This window comes from Sciurus vulgaris (assembly GCF_902686455.1).
Source record: "Sciurus vulgaris genome assembly, chromosome: 7".
Lineage (NCBI taxonomy): Eukaryota > Metazoa > Chordata > Mammalia > Rodentia > Sciuridae > Sciurus > Sciurus vulgaris.
Window position 1 is genome coordinate 48,269,272 of NC_136467.1, and position 22,029 is coordinate 48,291,300.

Genomic DNA, 22,029 nt, shown 5'->3' on the forward strand with positions numbered 1-22,029 from the left:
AACATAAGTATTTGAAATATATATTCTCAAATGATTTGTAGCCAGGTTCTTTTTTTTTAATATATTTTTAAATTTTAGATGTTGACAGACCTTTATTTTATTCACTTGTTTATATGTGGTGCTGAGATTCGAACCCAGTGCCCCACACATGCTAGGTAAACCCTCTGCAGTGAGCCACAGTCCCAAATCCTGTAGCCCTGTAGGTGGATTCTTAATAAGCAAATAAATATGCCTTTAGAATTTGTCTCTGGCTAAAAGAGAAAAGGAAAAAACTAAACTGGGCACCCACTTATAATTATGTACTAAAGTTTAAAATAAAAAATTAGCAGTTGTTTCTTTAATGTTTAAAGAATTCTCTGGTTTGTCCCCTGTATTTCAAATTTCCTTTAAAGAGACATTTAACTTCTCTGTCTCCAGTTCCAGTCCTTTGGATGAATATATTTTATTTCATCCAAACAAGAACTTTTTGAGAGTGAGAGTACTCTCAAAATAGTATTATTATTATATTACCACTATATAATAATAGTACTTTTATATAATAATATAACTATAATGATCGTTATGCCAGCATTTGAGCCTTCAGGGATTCTAGGACCCTGATCCTCTTCCCCTTCTCTCGGAACTCACTTTAACAAGTCTTTATCCTCAAACACTACACCAAAAATGTTCTTGCAAGATATCACATTGTTAAATACAATAATCAATATTCTGTCTTAATTTTACCTGACCTACAGCAGTATTGAATACAGTTGATCACCTTCCTTAAGATACTTTCTAAAAAAAATTTGACTGTAGCCAGGTGTGATGGCGCATGCCTGTAATCTCAGCAGCTCAGGAGGCGGAGGCAGGAGGATCTCAAGTTCAAAGCCAGTCTTGGCAATGGTGAGGCGTTGAGCAACTCAGTGAGATCCGCTCTCCAAATAAAATACAAAATAGAGCTGTGGATGTGGCTCAATGGTTAAGTGGTCCTGGGTTTAATCCCTGGTATAAAAAAAAAATAAAAAATAAAGTTGATTTCAAAACACCACACTCCCTTTCCTTCTTCCTGCAGTTTAAGTAGATGTTTGTTTTCTCCCCTTTGCTGGTTCCTCCTCTAAGCCTTGATCCCACCCAGTCTTTGGTCCTCTTCTTTATCTGCATTCATTCCTTTGGTGATCTGGTAGAACCCTTGGATTTGATACCATTCAATGCTGACAGTTCTCACCCTCATCTCCTAAACACCATGTTTTATAGTCAAAACCTACTTCACATCTCTGTTTGCATATCCAACAGACATCTGTCACAGTTAATGTTATTTCTCAATCATATAATATCCACTCAAAGTTTATATATTACATTCCTAACCCCTATTGTGACTGTATTTGGAGATACAGGTCTTTGAGAGGTAATTAAGATCAAGTGAGATGATAAAACTGGGTACTAATCCGATGGTGCTGGTTGCCTTATAAGGAGAGGAAGAGACACCATACCTCTCTCCACCATATGAAGACACAATAAAAAGACAGCCATCTGCAGACCAGGAAAAGAGACCTCATAGGAGGAAAATCAGCTGGCACCTCGGTCATGGTCATCTCAGCCTCCACAACTATAAGATATCAATTTCTCCTGCTTAAACCATGCAATTTGTGGTACTTTGCTATAGCAAAACACTATTAGCTAGGCCATGGTACCCACATATTTACCTAAATACCAGTCGAGATGTTTCTGTGAAGAAATTTTTTTAAAGACAAGATTAACATTTGAATCAGTAGATTTCAAGTAAGTGGATGGGCTTCATCCTGTTAGTTGAACATTGTAAGAGAAAAAAATGAGGTTCCTTGAAAAAAAGGGAATACTCCCTGCAGACTTTCTCTCTCTCTCTCTCTCTCTCTCTCTCTCTCTCTCTCTCTCTCTCTCTCTCTCTCTCTCTCACACACACACACACACACACACACACACACACACGCACAACTTTTCTTCTGGAGAACCCAGACAATATCTCAAACTCAAAAATACCCCAAACTCAACTACAATCTCACAGTCAAAATCTTTTACATTCTATAGTCTTCTCTACCTCATTTAATGACAACTACACCTTACAAATATTTAAGATGTTGGAAAGGCCAGGAGAGAAGGATGGTTTAAGAGAAACATTTCTGGAGAAAACTACAGAAGCATTTTGGAACATCTGTCATCCCCACCTTGGGATTTGGGTTGGTTGGGGAGAGAAAAGATTCTTTTTTCTTACCTAGAACCAAGGGAGAGAGGCTTTGAAAGAACTACGCAGAGAATTTGGCACATTTCCTCAGGAGGTTGACCCCTAACCCAGCAATTCAAAGACAAAAGGCTGTGAACCAAACCAGCCAACCAGCAGCAGAGAACACAAGAAGCTTCAAGAAGAACAAGTTCTAAGCGCATGGACGTAGTAGAGGCAGAGATGAGGGTCTGTCTCCCAGGAACCCACAAAAAGCCCTCAAGAAAGAGGAAATTATATACCCCATTCATGTACAATGAATCAAAATGCAGTCTGTAAAAAAATAAACGCTAAATAAAAATAATAAGAATAATAAAAAAGAAAGAGTCAGCCTCTAGCACCAACTAAAGACAGAGAGTGCCAGCTCCAGAATACAAAGAAATCTGTCAAGTAAAACTTCTTGCCCCTTTTCTCTTCTCTGGTCCCACCTGTCTTCCAAGTTTAAGAGAACCAGAGATGGCCTAGTGAAGGTACAGGAACCAGAGTTAATCAGAGGTTAAAAAGGAGCATAAAGTGGGGAGATGACAAAAAAGAAAGTGACCACACATCCTCTCCCCCATGTCAAGTTTCCATTTTGAAAGAGATGTATGTTTGGAGGAAGGCAAGTTTAATTTTAAATAAAGCTCAGAATATTTATTATTACATTGAATTAGACTTATAATTTCTAAAAGTGGCATTATTCTTAGCAACAAAATGACTAGTCATCTCCAAAAATGTTGTTGTATAAAAAGATTTTATACAAGGGACAGAGAACAAATAGCTTACAAATGGATTTAAAGGGATAGCATAGGGTTTGGGTGCAAGGAAGTTAGGAGAATGAATTTACTTTATTATTGTGTACCATCAAGTTTCACTCTTTACCTAAAATGGATACAGTAAAGATTTATGTTTATTTTGATTCAGAAATTCCACTGCTAGGTAAATACCCCAAGACAAACTATTGCATATATTCCCAACAAGATATCTCAAGAATGTTGAATGAAGCATAACATACAAGAATGAAAATGTAGAAAACTATAGAATTGATCAACAAAGATAAAAAAAGTAAGATGATATCAAAGGTAAAATGCATGAACTAGTGCAACTAACAACAGATGCATTTCAAGGACATTGTTGGGTAATGAAAATGCCTGTTGGGTGATGTACTGTAAAGTCACCTCAGGAGAGACGCCCCACTTATTGGGGAGGTTGTGGGGGTAGGGGACTGAATTTGCCCAGTCATGCTCCTTCTTCTGTGTATCTTGCTGCCTGCAGAGGACACACTTTGACCTGTTTTCCACACCATCCATTTCACAGGCAGACTGGCACAGGTGGGAGGCCTGCCGGGACCAGGTGTTTTGGGACTTGACGAGTCCGTCTATTAAATTCTAGTGTTCAGTATCAGGAAGCCCACACGCCTACAGGTGGATGTGACATCCTCCAATCAACTTCATAAATGATACAGGTAAAACCATGGTCTCCGGTCAGCAGGCTTATTTTATTTTTCACTTGGTTTAAAATTGGCAAGAAATAGAAATGTAATTTACTCTATCTCTTCACATACCCAAATCCTACATGTAAGGAGCAAGGCTGCAGCCATTTCTTCCCTGATTCTGCCCTCTTCCGGCACATCATTTTTAAATTTAGGCTGTTAACTTTCTTGTTAGTCATTGATCCAGTTGACCCATGGATTTTCACTATTTAAGGGTGATTTCCCTGCTATTTACTCTCTTTCTCTCTCTCACTTTCACTCATGCACTCTCTCACTCTCTGGCTCTTTCTCGCTTTCCCCTTAAGAGCAGACACTTTGTTTGTCTGCTAATAAAGTTTCTCATGTGAGTTCCCACGTCCGGAGTGGTTTCTGGGTGCTTTCACTACACAGGAGATAGTAGTTAGCCATAAGCATGTATTTAGGAATCTTCTACTGACTTTAACATTTTTCTTTTACATATTTTATTACATGATCTCCCTTTGTTCTTGATTTAAAGTTTCATATTATTCTTCTTTGTGTATTGTTTTGTGCCTTTTATACACTGTAATAAAGATTCATCTTGTACTCAATTGCAGTCAATTACTATATGAGGCAGGATTTTTTCACTTATATGTAACTAAACTTATCAATGCAATTATGATAACACATATTAAAGTGACTTTATAATTCAATTTTTAAATGAAACACTTATACAACTAGCAAGTGCTCCAAGCACTTATTTATTGATCTTTTAGAACAGCCCAGCCTTTTATAAACCAGCTTTGAGCATTATAGATGAGTGCCAGAGGAAGCTAGGAAGCACTTCAAATTCAGAACGTAACAGTCATAACAGAAGTAAAGACTATTTAATATGGACATGCATAAGTCTCCATCCCTATTTTTGTGTGTGTATGTATGTTATCTCAACAGAACCTTGCTATTGAATTTAAACATCTCATTCTGTTCTTTCTAGAGTTAGCATTTAATCAAAGTAAACATGGACTTTCCAATAACAATTAAGGAGACAGATGTTTTCTAGAGTTTTAAGATTTGACTTTTGGATAGAGAATATGAATGGTTCTTGGAGATCTAGTTATGCTGGGCCTCTGTATATAGTCGCTTACTGAATACTTTTCAAGTGAATGAAACAGAAAATAAATGGACAAAATGAAATAACTTATTTTTAACTTCCGTAACATTCTGTACCTTAGGTTATCCAGTTTCAACCCTGAAAAACTTCCCTAGATTTTGATCCTTTAACTCAACCCAGACCTTTTATTTGAGAGCAGCCATAATTAGATGATTTGTGCAACCAGTGCTCTGTCAATTATCTTTAACAAATTTTGTTATAAATCTTCATTATTGTGATCATAAGTAATGATAAGGTTTCTGTTTGTAGATAGTGGTGTAATGGGCAACATGTAAAGACAAAAAAGAAATAAAAACTCTTAGTCTCTGCCCTTTTAATTAGTTATGCCTCGTTATTATTATACTTCAGATGGGAAACTGGAACCATAAAATGCTAACTTGGTCATGCAAGATTGTTATGAAGAGCTTTGGGGCTGAAAATCAATCATTGGGAATAGAAACTGCATCATCATAGTGATTAAATGATTGCATACAATCTGACATGTAAAAAGTCTTCATAATCATCAAACCAGACTACAAACACAACCATTTGGCTAAAGAATGTGAAGAATAAGGTCATTGAAGATGGACGAATGCCTCTTTACTATCTGAGGACTTTGCATAGACGTATGTCATAAATGTGTATGTATTTCAGATTTTCTATGTCTAGAACAAATAAAGCTTTTATTTATAGAAAATGTAAAAGACTTTGAACAGTTCTTATCTGCAGAAGTAGATAAGCCAATCTGCTTTCTTCTGAATGTATTTGGCAGACTAATATTTGGACTTCTCCTCCTCCTCTTCTTCCATGCCAGGGATTGAACCCAGAGCCTCAAACATACTAGATAATTTCTCTGCCAGTGAGTTACATTCCCAGCCCAAGACTAACGTTTAGAGCAATGGGACTACGAGCAACTCAACCAACTCAGGTATCATTACACTATCAGTACCATAGAGTAATCGAATGCAACCCACCTGGCTTGTGGTTATTGCCATTTTGATTGTGTAGGGATGTGAATCATTGTCTATGAATCAGACAATGCAAAATATCAGAGCTGAAGATTTGAAAAGGGGCCTCTCTGCCTCATTATGATTTTCTTTTTCAGAGTTGTCTTTGTAGTATGTGAACGAGGATGTGGAGTACAGGGTTGGGGAAGCAATAGAGAAGAGGTTGACACCATAAAAGCTTATATGATTACATCCATATTTTAGAAAGCTTCCTCTGGAGGCTATACAGAGAAAGGCTGAGAAAGAAATCAGTCAGAGATAAGAAAAATACATTGGAGATCATTATAATAGGAGGTTTGAAAGATAACAAAAGACAATCCCTAGAACCTAAAACAAAAACAGAACCAAACTACTACAGCAAAAACAGGAACCAAGAGAAGTAACATCAAGAACTGAAGTAGGAAATCATTGATAGCTTCTGAGATCTCATTTTGAGCGGTCAGAGGGCTGAGGCATGAATATGAAAAGACAAAATGGAGAATGAAGGCAAATCAGAGCATGCTTCTCTTTTGAGAATCTTATGGAATAAGATCAGGCGGCAGTAGTATCATTCATGCATGCATTCCTTTACCCAATGCATATCTCCAGAACCTCCAGATGTGCTAGGCACTATGCTGTATCCTGACCATATAGTGAGTGATGCCCTAAGGATGCTGGTCATGGAGATAGAATTGGTAGCAGACAGACCATGCAGAGAATGGCAGCAACTCCCATGCAGAAACAAGGTCATGTAATAGAGAACAACTCTGAGCTCTTTGGAAATGAGAGGGGCAGGGGGCTACATTTGTTAGGATGAAGAGGAAAGATCTCTATGAGGTAGGGACAGCTGTGCTGAGAACTAGAAATTGACAAGGAGGCAAACATATGATCGAGGCCCTGGGATGAAAGCTAGTTAGTCCTGTTTGAAACTCAACAGAGACTAGTGTGATTGGAACAGGTAGAAAATGGACAGAGTGGTCAGAGTTGAACTTGGAGAGGTCATATAGACCTTAATAAAGAGTTCCAATTTTATCCTAAGTATGGTGTTGAACCACTGGAATGTTTTACCTGGATAGATTTAGATTTTTCAAAAGGTCATAATCACACTAGGTTTTGATGTTATCATCACCTCTGGTCAAATTAAGACCTCTGGCGTCCTCAGGTACTCAATGCTATGATCTTCTGCAACTTGTGTTAACGTATATTTAGGATGTAAGTGTAAGGACCTTCAAGATAGTCCCTTGACTTTTTTTTTTTTAAGCTTCTAAAGGTTTTTAAGGTTTTTAAAGTTCTAAGTGTCAGAATAATTTCAAAATACTCCCTCTTTTTCTTTTTTGTTTCTTTATTTCTTTCTCTCTCGTCTTTCCTCCTCACCCATCTTTCTCTCTTCCTTATTCCTTCCATCCTTCCTCTCCTTCTTTCTTTCTTTCTCCCTCTGTTGTTAGTGCATGCTTGGTGCCCAGTGGGTCATCAGGCCTGAACTTGAGTTATCTATTTGACAAGATTGTCCAAAGCCCTGGAGATCACTGTGAGCTGTCTCTGCAGATAAACTGTCACTCTAGAACTTTCTCCAATGAAAAGACCAGTAGAAAGTGGGAAAACAAATTATTTAAGGTTCCTTCCAAACCCTCCCTCGGGAGTAGAACATTTGCTGATGAGGAAATATTATTCTAGCCAGACTGACAGTGCCTCAGGGGCAGCTGGGTAGCTCACTCTGCATTCCCCATCTTTGCCCAGTACAGATTACAATGCTTTTGAATAAGAATTTAAAAAGTAAAAACTACCCACACCGAATCTATTCCTAGTTAGTAGAGTGTATCTTAAGAAGAAACTATATTAGCTGAAGGAACTACAACTGTAAATCATACCAAAAAGCAGATCTTGAAGGAAAAATACAAAAAATGGTATATTCAAAAAAATTGCTTGAAGCTTTGGATTGAAAAATAATAAAACAGTATGAGCAAACTGAATTAATTAGAAGCTCTTGGAGGAGCAGAGAATTTCTTTTGATTATCTGCTCCAACCTCCCAGTCTGCAACATTGTCCAGAATATAAATACTTATTTAACAAATAAATGTGTTGCCCTGTTAGAAAAAAAATAAAAGAATACAATTAGCTCTTTCTTCTATTAGAAGTTGATTCAAGTTCTTTTTAACTTGTTCTAATTGTAGCACTAAAGAAAACATCTCTTATGCAGCTGTAAGTAATTTATTTTATGTAGAACACTGCCAAAATGTTGATATTTTAATCCCATTAGGGATAGAAAATAGAATGCAAATAGTTCTCTTTCTCATGACTTGAGGCCTTACTCACTAGCCCTGTAGGTCTCTGATACTAGAGACGCTTGGATGTATCTGCATGACATCTGGTTGTCTCCACAGAAGCAAACTTATTTAGCTAATTTAATACTTCTTGGTGAACTATTAATAACGAGTTGCTTCTCAGAGACAGTTTTCTCAAACTCTATGGATACTCTCAGTGATGTAAAAACAAGTAAATATGAAAAGAAAAAACCCATATTTGAAAAAAAAGTTAGCATAATGGTGGAACAATCAGATATCATCTATGGCAACATCATTTCTCAAATAGGAATTCAGTTCAGTTCCATAAATATTTATTTGAAGACTGCTATGTGCTAGGCAACATGATAGTCACTGGGGATACAAAGTTGGAAGGGACATAGATTGTCAAGTATTTCAGCCTTTGCTTAAAGTGTGGATGGAGTCAGTTTCCAGAGACTTGCATTTATCTCTTCATTATTTAACAAATACTGTTAAATATCTACTATGTGTCAATTTTTCAGATATATTCTGGGAATACAATAACACTTTCTTCAGGTCAGGGGATTAAAATGCCCTTGTGTTCTGGAACAAGTACAAGTATGTAAAGGAAAGAAACTATGTATTTTGAAAAATTATTATGTGCCAGGCACATTTAGAGCAGCATCCCTATCCATTCTTTGTAAATAGCATCCACTCTATCTCTCACCCCACCACTGCTCACTTTTTTTTCCCCATCATGCTTCATTTTTGTTCATCCTCTAGTCCCCACCTGATGTTGTCATTGCTTTAGCCCCAGCTCTGAGTAGCAGGCATATTGTAGATTTGGGATAGTCATTGCATGAATGAATGACAGGTAGGAATTCTGATTTTACTAAGGAGATCAAGATTTATAACTTAAATAATTTGCCCATGATTTTGTAACTCCTAAGCAGCAAATCTGAGATTTAAATCTAGGCGTGAAGGCAAAGTTGAAGTTTTTTCTACAATCAGTCCTCTAGATGCATATTTCTTTACAGAGTCAATAATCAATCATTTTAAAATAAACACAGATAAATGAAAGGCATTCAGCTCAGAGTTACAGAGAAGTTCTTACCCTCAAGAACCTGAATCTATTTAGGAAGAAAATATCTGGAAATCCACTGACAAGCACAAAGCAACATCTAAGTGTGGAAGGAAACTCAGGGGCAATAAGGAGAAGAAGGAGATGCTGAGGAACACTTTCACTTGGTGGGGTCTGTTGTTTGTGGAATACAATAAATATTTCTCCAAAGTGTAGTGCTATCTACATCCCCTCTCTCCAGTCTTGAGTGTGAGTCCCTGTTCCCATTTAGTGCAAAAGTAGAGTAATTCTCCTCAGTTTAAGCAGAGGGGAGATGGTGGAAAGTGACAGATGAAAGCACATTTGGAAGGGTGTTTGGAGGGTTTATGGGTTTACCAAGAAATGAAAAGACAGAGAAAAACAGTTGTAGGAACTGTGATAGTTTTGCCCAGAAAAGAGAAAAAGCGTAGAGGTTGGGGTGGGACGCCATAACTTCAAACAGCTTCCTTCCCCACGGGGAAAGCTGAAGTTTGGAGAGTGCCCTTACCCTTCCTTGGTAAATATTTGAACTTTCCTGCATTGAAGTACTGTTGTCTTTTCCTCGAGGACAGGGTTTAGATTTTAGCTCTTGATCATAAACGGCGGAGCCAAAGACCAAAAGCCTGATAGAAGCACAAAAAATCTCGATACAAAGACACATTTAAAATGAACAGCACAGGCTGTCTCAGGAGGTTGTGAGCCTGCACGCTTTGCAGTTTTCAAACAGAATCAAGCCGCTCCCTGGGGAATCCTTTCCCCAGGAGCCCTGGTCCTGGGTCACCCGCGGGGCGGGGACAGCGAGCGGAGTGTGCGCACGTCGGCGGTCCCAGCTGCACACCCCGAGTTCCCCAGGTCCGGGTGGGGTCGGGTGGGGCAGGGTGGGGTGGGGCAGGACGCGCTGGAGGGAGATCGATCTGGTGAACCAGTGGGTGCGGGAGCGACTGCCGACGCGGGAAAAGCACTCAACATGCGCATCGCCGTCGGGAGCCTCCTGCGCCTGGGCTTGGGCTGCGTGGTTCCCTGCGCCCCGGGGACGCTTCGAGCAGCCTCTCGGCTGCCTGTATCCGCTCTCCGGCTCTGTGGTCTCCCTCGCTACTCCAGTGGTGAGAACCGCAGCAGTCCTGATTCCCAAAGTCACGGTGAGCCAGTGCTAGGGAGGGAATGACTTAGGGGTAAGGGGACCAGGAGAGGGCGGGCGAGGGGCCCTGAGCAGAGGGTCGAGGCTTGAGCGCGCTTATCCTCTGTGCCTTGGATCGCTCATTTCCCGGTCCATCTTTGTCGCTTTCTTTGCAGGAAAGGTTCACAGGGTCCTCGCCCAGCACAAGCCTACACAATTCGACAAGAAAATCCTGGTGTGGACCGGCCGTTTCAAATCGATGGAGGAGATCCCGCCTCGGGTTCCGTAAGTGTGGCGGGGTGCACACCCTGGGGTCAAGGCGCAGGGCCAATTTTCCCACACACCCGCCACCATAAGAAAATGACTACACTGCCCACCCCGCACCCGCCGTGCGGTCAAATTCTTTGGACGGACAGTGAGCAGCAAAGTTTATAGGGAGTTGCAGAAGTTGCAGATTTCGGAAATTCACTGGGCATTTCTACCATAGTCCAGACACTCATCCCCAGTTCCCAGAGCACCCGGAGCTTTTAAGCGAGGCGCGGTCCTCGCCTGTACTCTGGTGGCTGCGAGGGCGCCAGAGAGGGAGAAGGGCCTTGGGCTTGAGGTGTCTCCGCTAAATCTACACAAGTAAAAAGTCCCTTGATCATGGCTCATGGGGGCTGCTAGAGGGTCTTTGGGAAGAACCCTCATCCAGCCAGCCTTCCCCTCTGGGGAGGGAGAATGCCTGTGGCGGACGTTATTCTGCAGCCCTCTGAATACCAGGTTTACTGGAGTTGGGACACGCAGGATATCCTCATAGTCCAAAGCCTATTGATGGGCTGAAGCCTATTGATGAACTGAAGGGTGGCTGAAAGATAAAACTCAAACTTCCAACTTCCCAGCCAGGATAATGTAACCTCTAAAAAAATGATTTAAATGATAAGTAAATGTAACTTGTAAAAAACCGTCATTATATCGTTTCGGTTTATGCCAACAACCCTCCCCCACCCACACCCCCCCAAAAAAACACCTCAAAGGACTTTTACAAGTGAGTAATTACAAGAGAAGGAAACTAAGGATATAATCAATCGGCTAGTTTTAAAAATGATCATTAAAAGATAGGAAGACTGAAACCACAATGCTGAAAAGGATTAGAAGTGTTTCTATTTATTGCATTTTACTTTACAATTCCTATTGGAATACATAGATGATGGAAACAGGGCCTGCGTCTTGTTCGTCACACATTGCCTTAAGTTTGTTGCTTATTAATTTACCAGTTACCCAAAGCACCTCAAATAAATGGGGGAGAAAAAAACGTGGTGGAAAACATATTCTCTACAGTGAATTCTGAAGCATTTTTTATTCCTTTTTGGATTCAGAATTATTTAATAGGAAATGAACATGAAATTTGAAATAACATGACTTTTGGAATCCATTTTGCAACAATAGAGACATTTTCTAATATTATAAAACAAATCTTGTTTTCCTTGAGATATGCAGGCTGAATGTAAAAAACCAGCACATTGTAAATTAATGCTTATCAAGAGATCCTATGCTTAATACAGCATTAACATAGCTTAATGTGGGAAGAGACCCATTTTACCAAAATGATTTAATTTCCTAAGGATTATAGTCAAGACATACTATGGACAGGAGCATTTAACAATGAACAATATGCAAATAAAGCTTTGTAGTTTTTAACAAAATTTTAAAGCATTGCTATTTAGGAGGGCTATTCCTGCTGAGCTGTTAGTTCTGAAATGTAAACAACTTTCCCTTTTTTATTCTCTTAGTGGACATATAATTAAGTGACCTATAATTTTTGTACCGTACACTAATTCTACTTCATAATAACCATGTTATTTTTTAAAATTTTTGCTGTTAAACTAATTTGGTATAATAGATCAAAGCCAGATGGATAAGTCAAAAAGATAAGATCTTTTGAGTTCCATCTGGAGCAAAAGGTTGCAAGAAATAAAATCTAATAATGTCTCCATAGACACTAATTGAAACTGTTCACAACTAACATCTTAAAATTTACATTATTCTGTTTAAAAAAAAATCTATGGAAAGTAGGCTTGATATTGCTTTCTGTGATCTTTCAATTAGTGGAAAAATTAGTTTTTTATTTTTAAGAGAAATTGTTAACTTGTCTTCCTGGAGAATTTTTAATATAACTACACTTTAAATTTGACATTAGGTAGAAAAGAATGTTATTGAATATATTCTCAAGAATCAAATACTTTAATTATGCATATTTATAAACTGCCACTTCGTATTATTGCAAATTACAAAGTTTATAGTTAATTTCAATAGAAAAGTTCTGTATCCATGATTCCTCTTGTAACATTACTTTTTAAATAGTATTGCTAAAATCTGGACAACTTTATTAATAAGACAGTCCAGTGCTTTAATGAGTACATCAAATTTCAGAATTACAAAAAAATGAAGATTTTTGTCTTTTTCTTTAACAAATTATTGTGATTTGGGTCACTTCTTTTAAACTCCTGCAAAAACCATGAAGGAAACACCCTTTCTCTAATAGTCATTCCTACAAAAGGTATAATAGTATCTTTTGGGAATAGGATGTAAGGGGGTAAGAAGAGATTGGAGCCAGGCACGGTGGCGCACACCTGTAATCCCAGTGATGTGGGAGGCTGAGGCAGGAGGATCACAAGTTCAAAGTCAGCCTCAGCAATTTGGCAAAGTGCTAAGCAATTTAGCAAGACCCTGTCTCTAAATAAAATATAAAGAACTGGGAATGTGTCTCAGTAGTTAAGCATCCCTAGGTTCAATCCTAGTACCAAAGAGAGAGAGAGTTAAAAACTAGTGAAAAAAAGTGAAGAGTTGAAAGAGAGTTTTAAAGAATAACCCATTCAAAATGAAAATTCAAGGCCTACCTAACACATAGGCTAAGTGAATATGAATCATAGACATACTTAGGTTTTAACTCTTATTCCTTTGGTGAATAAAAACCATAGTGTGACCATAATCTCTAGTAGTTATATTCTTGCAATTAGAAACTAAATACACTATGCTGTGGTCTCATACTGGTTAACATTATTCTAAGATCTGAATAAAGTGCTGCTAATTTAAAATTGGTAATACTAATGGACCAGCATTTGAAAATTTTCATGTCTGTTTTGCATTCAGGGATATTTTTGGAATATCTGTTTAACAAATAGTTATTTATCATGACCATCAGGAGACTGTATTAACATAATTAACAAAAATCACTTCTTGGTTTAGGCCTGAAATGATAGATGCTGCAAGAAACAAAGCCCGAGTGAAAGCTTGTTACATAATGATAGGACTCACAATTATTGCCTGTTTTGCAGTGATAGCATCAGCCAAAAGGGTGAGTATCTGCTTAAAGACAGACCTGTTGTGGGCTGGGATGTGGCTCAGTGGTCGAGTGTATGCTAGGCAAACATGAGGCCCTGGTTCAACCCCCTGCTCTATGGAAAGAGAAAAAAGACTTAAATTTTAAGGAATGTTATGGACCTTGTAATTCCAGGATTATGGCCATTCATTACTGTAAGAACAAATTTGTCTTTTGAAATCTGGTGCCACCCACTTGTATTTATCATACTGGAAACAAATTTGTGCATAGAAATTTGGGTCCACTTACAAAAAATAAGCATAAACAAAACCAGGACTTTTTATAACCTAGTTGAAAATCTGCACAAGAACTTTGTTGTGTAAAAGTTATGCAGATTAGATGGTTTCTTACATCATGAACTCAATTAGCTATTGTACAGAATTATGAAAGAGAACTATACAAGTTGGAAGTGATTGCCAAGGTCATCTAGATTGCATCCTGTTTGTGAGTGCCTGCTTGCCAACTTCAATGTACAGTTTCCGTTTAATACTGCTGGAGAGAAGTTAGGAGCTGACAACTTTCAAATTTTGTTCCCTGCCTTTCCAAATCCTTCCATCTGCGGGTCACTTTTTGTGACCAAGAGCAGTCCCCAAAATATTGGGAAATGTGTAACACTGCTGAGTCTTCTCCAGTCTTAACTTCTCTCTACCGGCCTCCATCTAGTTCTCTCTGAACTCTAACTTACCATGGTCCCTCTGCACCTGAAACTGAACCCAGGAGACAGATGTCTCCATCAGTTACGTACACTGCATTTCAGTCCTGTAGCCACATCGCACAGGATAGCTTAGTAGGCTCTCTAAATCTGGGTACATTTAACCAATCACCATTCTGCCCAATCCTATGACTGTTTTACATCTCCCTAAATGTACATTCAGGTACATTTAGCCAATCTGCCCAATTCTGCGATTCTGTCTTTACCTTTTCAGGTTCTCAAGTGAATCTGAACCCACATACTTCATGCAGGAACTAGGGCCCATAAACATACCATGATGTAAATGTCCATTCATCCCTATTAGCTTGGAAAATAACCTAGTCTTTTTTTTTTTCCTTATCAAATGGGAAACTTTAAAAAACGCTCTGAACACTAAAAAAAAGTTCAACAATCTCATTTTTAACCTATTCATCAATTATAGCCTGATGATTTTCTAGTTTCTACAAATCTTTACATTCAATTACACAATTGAATCTTGAGTAGTTAAAAAGACAAATATTACTTCCCTCCACATAAATGCTTATTTTTCTGCCAGTTCCTGGGATAACGAGAGGAGTTTAGTCATTTCTTCCCTCTTCCTGATTTCTTCAGCTTTCTATAAGTAGCTCAGCTCCATGCACAGGATTCAAATCCTGGATTAAACTTCCAGCCCACAGTTGTCAAGGTCAATATTTTCCACCCAATGCCTCCTGATTAAAACCATTTCCTTCTTCCCTTACTGGTACCTGAGGATTTCCCTTTATTAATTTGGAGCTTAACTATTTGAAAATGTTTTTGTTATATTTTATCCAGCAAACCTGTCTGTATGTACTGAGAGGATGGGGAAAGATTTCTGACATCAGCTCTCCTGTTAACAAGTTTTTTTTTTTTCCCGTACCAAAGAAACATTTTTCCTAAATACTATTTGTGACAGATATTCTAGGTTATTTTTCTCTTTTTCTTTTTTCAAAGTCTCTTCTGTATGTCTAAAACACAAGTTGTTCCAGAGAGTCACAATGCTTTGTTTTGGTTTTTGTGCAGGCTGCAGAACGGCATGAATCCTTAACAAGTTGGAACTTGGCAAAGAAAGCAAAGTGGCGTGAAGAAGCTGCATTGGCTGCACAGGAGAAAGCTAAATGACATTCTTACAGGGTGTTCCCTTGAATACCATCATTACCAGAAACAATAAAAGATAGGTAAAATAGAACATTTTAAAAATATGCCATGGTTTTATTTTTGTAGTAAGAAACAGTCTTTTTTATTCATATTTTTAGCAAACTTTTATTTAAAAAAATAGTGCACAAAAAACTATAGTTTGAAGAGAGTCTCAGAGAACATACTTATATAATCACTGCCCAAGTCAAAAAGTAGAATATCAATAGTACCTCTGAAGCCTTTCTGCTCTTTCTCAAGTTATCACTCCCTAAAGGTAACCATCAGTTCTGATTTTCATCACCATATATTGGTTTTGCCTGTTTTTGAACTTTATATAGATGAAGTCATTAAGTATGCACATGTGTGGATTCTTAACGTAATTCATTCCTTTTAATGGCTTTATAATATTCCACTGTATGAATATGCCAATTTACCTGGATATTTGGTCCAGTTTTTGGTTACTGGAGAAAGCTAAAATGGTCAATTTGTGCATGTCATTAAAATAAGCTTAAATTAAACCACTAAGGGTTCTTTAAAATCAAAATGGCAGTCGTCTTTAAACTTGTTTGAATAACACTAATTTAACTTTTTAAATTATATATCTCATCCCTGTATATTCTTAATTTGGCATTACATTTTAAAATCATAAATGTAAATTTTTATCCTCACCTTTTTTTCTTAGAAAAGATTTAGAATAAATGTCTTAAATATCCTAAAAGAAAAAAAAAAAAACTAGAAAAACTCCAAAGGGACTAGAAGATTGATAATTATAAAATTAAGGGCAGAAACTAATGAAATAAGTAAAAGGTTACAGAAGAACAATGTAACAAAATTTGGCAAATCATTAAGATTAAAAAAAGACAATATTAGAAATGATAAAGGATTAAAGTCCACATTTGATACATTTCATTAAAGTCCATATTCTTCTTTTCTAAAGAACATTATGCATTATGAATTGCTATTCTATTGTGTGCTTCTGGCCAAAATGGGATAATAAGGACTATTATTTACCTCTAGCCTGAAACAACTAAAACATGAGACAAAAATATGAAACTAACAACACACATCAGGTAGTGGGCAGTGAGTGAAATAAAGGAGTCTTATTGTGGTGCCATTTTACTTATAAGGGGATTTCAAGACTGCAGGACACAGAAGGGAAAGCCAGGATGAGCTTGGAAGTCTAAGTTGGGGACAGAGTTGGGAGGCCAGAATAAAGAGTTCACAGAATGCTGTCCCCAGGGGACAGAGTTATACAGGCTGGTAGAAATATGCAGAGGGTCCATGAGTGTTCAGCTTAGTTGATCACATGTGACCACCCGAGACCATCAAAATAACCACCTGAAAGGACAAGGGGAAACATATTACCGGTAATTCATGGAGTGTCACAGTATTCAGAATGAAACTGCTTCGGGAGTAAAATAAAGGCTGTCCTGTGTCTGCCTCACAAAGTTTGAAAGCAAGCCTATAAAGATCCAGTATTTCCCAAGTAACTTAATTGTATCTCATGAAAAAGCTCAAGAAAACAACTGGGTTGATTCTGTATCTTAATTATGAATTGTGCTGCAAAACATGGGAGAGAAGGAATCTCTTTGGTATATTGATTTCATTTCTCATGGACATATAACCAGAAGTAGGTTCATTATCATTAGCCAACAGAAATGCAAATCAGAACCACAATGAGATACCATTTCACACCAGTTATAATAGCTATTATCAAAAAGACAAAAAAAATTACAAATGCTGTTAAGGATGTGGAGAAGAGAGAAATTTTATACTTTAATTAATGGAATGTAACTTAGCAGAGTCATTACGAATAGTATGGAAGTTACTCAAAAAACTGAAAACAAATCTATCATTTGGGTATTAATATTTTATTCTGACAATCTCTGCTCTTTAACTGGAATCTTTAAATCATTAAAAATCACTGTGATTATTGATGTAATTGAGTTTAGATCTACCATCTTGCTATTCCAATTTTTTTGTCTCCTTTTTCCTCTTCTTCTGCCTAATTTTGAATTAATCAGGTATGTTTTTATGATTCCACTTTATCTTCTTTGGTGGTTTTATAAAGTAGATGGAATGTTAACCAACAATGGCATCTGGTTTTGCTCCCTGTTAGGAATAAATAATCATGAGAACAAATTAATGAGACACATTTACTTAAATGCAATTGTAAAATAGCATTTTATTATTTTTAATATAGTGTTGTAACATTTCATAATATCGCATACTGCTCATATATTGGTTTATTTATTTAGGTAAGAATATCCTCCTCCTCACCTGACCCCCAATCAAAATTTAAAGATACACTATCCCTTGAGAGCCCTAATATATTGGCTCCTAACATGTCTACATTTCGTAAAACAATACTATGAACTAAAATAAATAAAAAAGTTAGCAATAATTTGATTTCACAGTTTCACAATTAAGCAACCAACAGATTGCTGAATTTAGAACACCAACAAAAAATCCACTAATGCTTTTTCATATTTACTTTTTTCTATAATGCTCCTTCTTAAGAAAAGAAAAAATATAGAGAGAAAGGCAATAAATTCTTTTACCCAGTAAATGAACTGCAGATAGGTTTTACAGTTACTAAATCATATATTTATTTCTGTGCCAGCAGATTTTATTAATTTTTTTTTCTTTCTTGTTCTGGTACTACCAATAATTGAACAAATGACATTAAAATTAAGGACACTAAAAGTTAGAATTACCTTTCAGAATAAAACAGGTCAATGAGTCAAATACAAAACAAATAAGAGTGATTGCATAGATTAACTAGTAGAAATTTAAATTCAGACAAAATAAAACCATATTTAATTCAAATTTAATTAAATGAAGTGAACTCTTTCAAAAAAGTATTTTCTTGACAAATGTATAAATGCTGTATATATTCCCTTTTATGCACATTTTTATTTAACTTTATTTGGCACAGTTTCTCTGGGATGTAAATGTAATATATCTTATAAAAGCCAATCAAAAATATTTTTTTTTCATAAAGGACAGTGAAAATTAATGAGAATACATTTTGGAGCATTTTAAATGGTACAATTGAAAAGAGTAGTCTCATTTTTTCCACATATTTTTCTTTTGGACTTAACCCAGGAGTGCTTTACCACTGAGTTACATCCCCAGCCCTTTTTATTTTTTATTTTAAGACAGTATATGTTTTTAAGAGTGGTAATATTTTTAACAAATTTTAAAAACAAAGTATTTCTCTGTCTTGATCCAATAAACTCCTCACCAGGCCTAAATCTAGTTAAGTACCCTTTTCATTTGAATATAAACAAATTACTAGCCAAGTAACATATCTAAGAAATTAAATAGAAGTTTATATTTAAATGCTTAACTTAATATATGTCATATTCTATACCTAGAGATACATTTGCTTTATTAGAAAAACATTTTAAGTCTCCCTTGACAAGTCATTCAATGTGTGCCTGCATGTGCATACACACATATATTATTTTTCCTTCTATAAGGAAAAAAGTCGTTTTGGAAGATTTGGCTCAGAGATTTACTATAGTGACTATGGGGTCCTCAAAAGCAGGCACAGCTGGTTAGTTTATAAATTATGCTGCATTATCAAGTTCATTTGATTAGAAAGAGCAGAATACCCTGTCACCTGATGCTTTGAACCATTGGCACCACATAACAGTATTTATCTGATAAATTCACCATCAATTTGGCAATCTTTAATATAACTACCCTGTTTTTGAATATGCATAAAGCAAAAGAAACTTTATATGCAATTACATAACATCCACCATAATAAAAATGGCACAGATACAATCTACTTAACATTATAAAAATGGATTGGCAGATGAAGTTAGCATTATGGACACCATTTAAACCTGGATTTTATAGCTGTAGGTTTTAAGTGTCTTTGCCAAAAGCTTAGTTTCATGATATATAATTTACAAAGTATTTTACTACTTAAAAGTGCTCCTATATACACCTTCCTCTTGTAACATGCCTCTGATTTCCAGCAGAAACATTATAAATGCTATCATAAATGTAATCTTTCTTTATAGAATAGACTATGAATCATATCAAAATTGCTTTAGTTCCCATCTTAAAAGAGTTGCAAATTATGTTTTAAATAAGTATTCTAGGTATATAATTGGAAATCTAAATAGACTGCATATAACTATAAATTAAAACATAGTTCAACAGTACAACTGCTTAAAAAATTCTTCCATGCACTGTACTGTGAGAGTAACAGACACACACATATATATAAGTAAATAAATATATATGTAATTTTTCTAGTGAAACCTTTCTTTTAAATTTTCAGAGTCTAAAGAGGTTTTTGCTGTTAATTTAGCAAACACACATTATTTTGACCAATCTGATACAAATGTAGTACATGATTTATAATAAGCAGCAGTATGACTATTATCAAAACAAAAATTCTAATATAGATTCCAACCATATTAAAGAATCCTTACCAATTTTCCTTAATATCATCACTTACTGTCCAAACATTAAATGCACTTAATATAATGTAATACATAATAAGGTGATTTCTTCAGGATACTTTTGTCATTCAAGTACTTAAGTTCATCATTACAAAGAGAATAAAACTTCAATTACTGCTCTGAAAAGTCAGAGAAATAATTACAGTATTATTTTAGGTATGCAGCACAACTTTAGATTCATGATGGCATCACTGTCATGATGCTTTTTAAAATGAATAATGAAAACATAATAAAACACTATTTCAAAAATGGTAGCACATTTGGTTAAAATATAAAAGATACTAGTATAATAGCATTTATATGTTAAAAACATTTAAGTGTTCTGTAATCTTTTTAATATGCACAAAATGAAGAACTGCTCTCTTCAAAATTGTGACATCTTAATTGATTATCAGTACAATATTTCTTGTTTTATAAATAAATTTTACAATTTTTCTGTTGCAATTTATATTTGCAAAGTATAACCTACAGCACAGTGATTAATAACTTAAGGTAATAAATATTTTCACATTCTAATTTAGCTTTTACATGATTCCATGCTTCTGAAGCTTTTTTGTTTTTATTTTTGCTTCAAGACAGAGGTAGATTTAGTAGATTGGATGTGTCAGACTTACTGCCAAAATGCAATATCAACAGCTATACTGCTATTGTGCAGTTTCCAAGAATACTTGAAAAAATTCAGAATCACTACATAATACTTCATCAAAGTTCTCCTTTTCAAGCTTCAGTTAAATAACTGTATAACATATTTAATTGTTCACAGATACAGAAATTCAAATAACAAAAACATACATAATAACACTGAAACAACAAAAAATACTTATAACAAAAGGTTACATCTGAATGGACATTTTTGTTTCATTTTTCCTTTTAAAAGTGGGTCAAATTCTTTTCTGTTCTATGTAAAAAAAAAAAAACATGAAACACTCCTACTGATACTGGCAACAAAGAGGAAATATCTGAAGCTACCCTTCTTGGCTATTAATTTTTTTCTCCACAAATTAAAGTTGAAACCCTTCCATTGGTGCTTCCTGCTGCTGAAATACAAACTGTTGTTGGTTTTCATCCACCTGAGGTACAATGCTGGGGTCATCTTCTTCTACACCAAAATAATGTTCAATCAGATCAAAAGCCTTTTGGTAAATTTCTTGATTTTCATGGCTTTGTAGAAATTCAATTTTATCTAGACCTATTATATAAAACACATATATTAAAACAAATCATTTTTGAAGTTCAGTATATACTTATATCAAAACAATAACTCCAATGGCAACAGGGTTGCTATTTTTTACTTAATTTTTCACATATTGACAGCCAACACTTATGCCTACTTTGCATATTCTTTTAATACTACAAAAATACAATTATAACGGAATAGCCCAAACTCATAACTTAAGGTCAAAATAATGACTGCAGTAAGGAAATATCAAAATCAGTGGTTACAAGCTTATATTTGTGTAATGTCTCCACCAGCAACATTATGTAATTTGACATAAAGGCAATGTGACATTCCCAGCTTTATTTAAGAATCCTAAATAAAAACTTGAATCAGCATACAATAAAGAGACTTAATATGGGCAAGGAAATATTAACACAAATAATTTTTTTTTAATCACATAAGACCCTCCTAATATATTTATTTACCTTTAGAAAAACATTCAACAACTCCCTTGGTATCACCTTATGGGCAGAGACATTGGCAGACATTTGAATAGAGAGTTAAAAAACATTTTTGTTCATTCACACAGCTCATATAGACATAAGACACAGGTAAAGACAAATTCAAATAGAAATAAGAGTTTCAGATATGCTAGGAATCTTTATATAACATGGATTCACCTACTTAATCACCCACAACTATTTGTTGGGTGCCTATTGATACACTACTGCACTGAAAACTGAAGAATTTACAATGAATCACAAGGTCTTATATTTACAAAAAAGAAAAAAATACAAATATTTTAAAAGTTAAAAACAATAGAATAAAAACCTCAGAGTCACAAGGTCATGTTCATTATTTTAAAGTGGAAAATTCAAAAAGGGGACATATTCCTTCCAATTCT

At 35.9% G+C, this 22,029-nt stretch overlaps 2 protein-coding genes across 6 annotated transcripts in view; one reads left to right on the forward strand and one right to left on the reverse strand.

Annotated features, from left to right (window-relative positions):
• Positions 1-10,048: 10,048 nt before the first annotated feature.
• Positions 10,049-18,956, forward strand: FAM162B (family with sequence similarity 162 member B). The gene is made up of 4 exons (XM_079147970.1): positions 10,049-10,297; positions 10,452-10,560; positions 13,504-13,612; positions 15,369-18,956. The coding sequence occupies exons 1-4, from the start codon at positions 10,126-10,128 to the stop codon at positions 15,465-15,467; spliced, it is 489 nt and encodes a 162-aa protein (XP_079004096.1). The 5' UTR covers positions 10,049-10,125; the 3' UTR covers positions 15,468-18,956.
• Positions 17,456-22,029, reverse strand: part of KPNA5 (karyopherin subunit alpha 5) — a 43,097-nt gene continuing 38,523 nt past the window's right edge. For 4 of the 5 annotated variants that reach the window (XM_079147968.1, XM_079147969.1, XM_079147966.1 and 1 more), the window contains one exon: positions 18,056-21,155. In XM_079147968.1, coding sequence (XP_079004094.1) covers positions 20,968-21,155 — 188 coding nt within the window. In that variant the 3' untranslated portion in view covers positions 18,056-20,967. Of the gene's footprint in view, positions 17,595-18,055; positions 21,156-22,029 lie in introns of those variants that run through there. The other variant, XR_013765190.1, reaches the window with a different exon arrangement.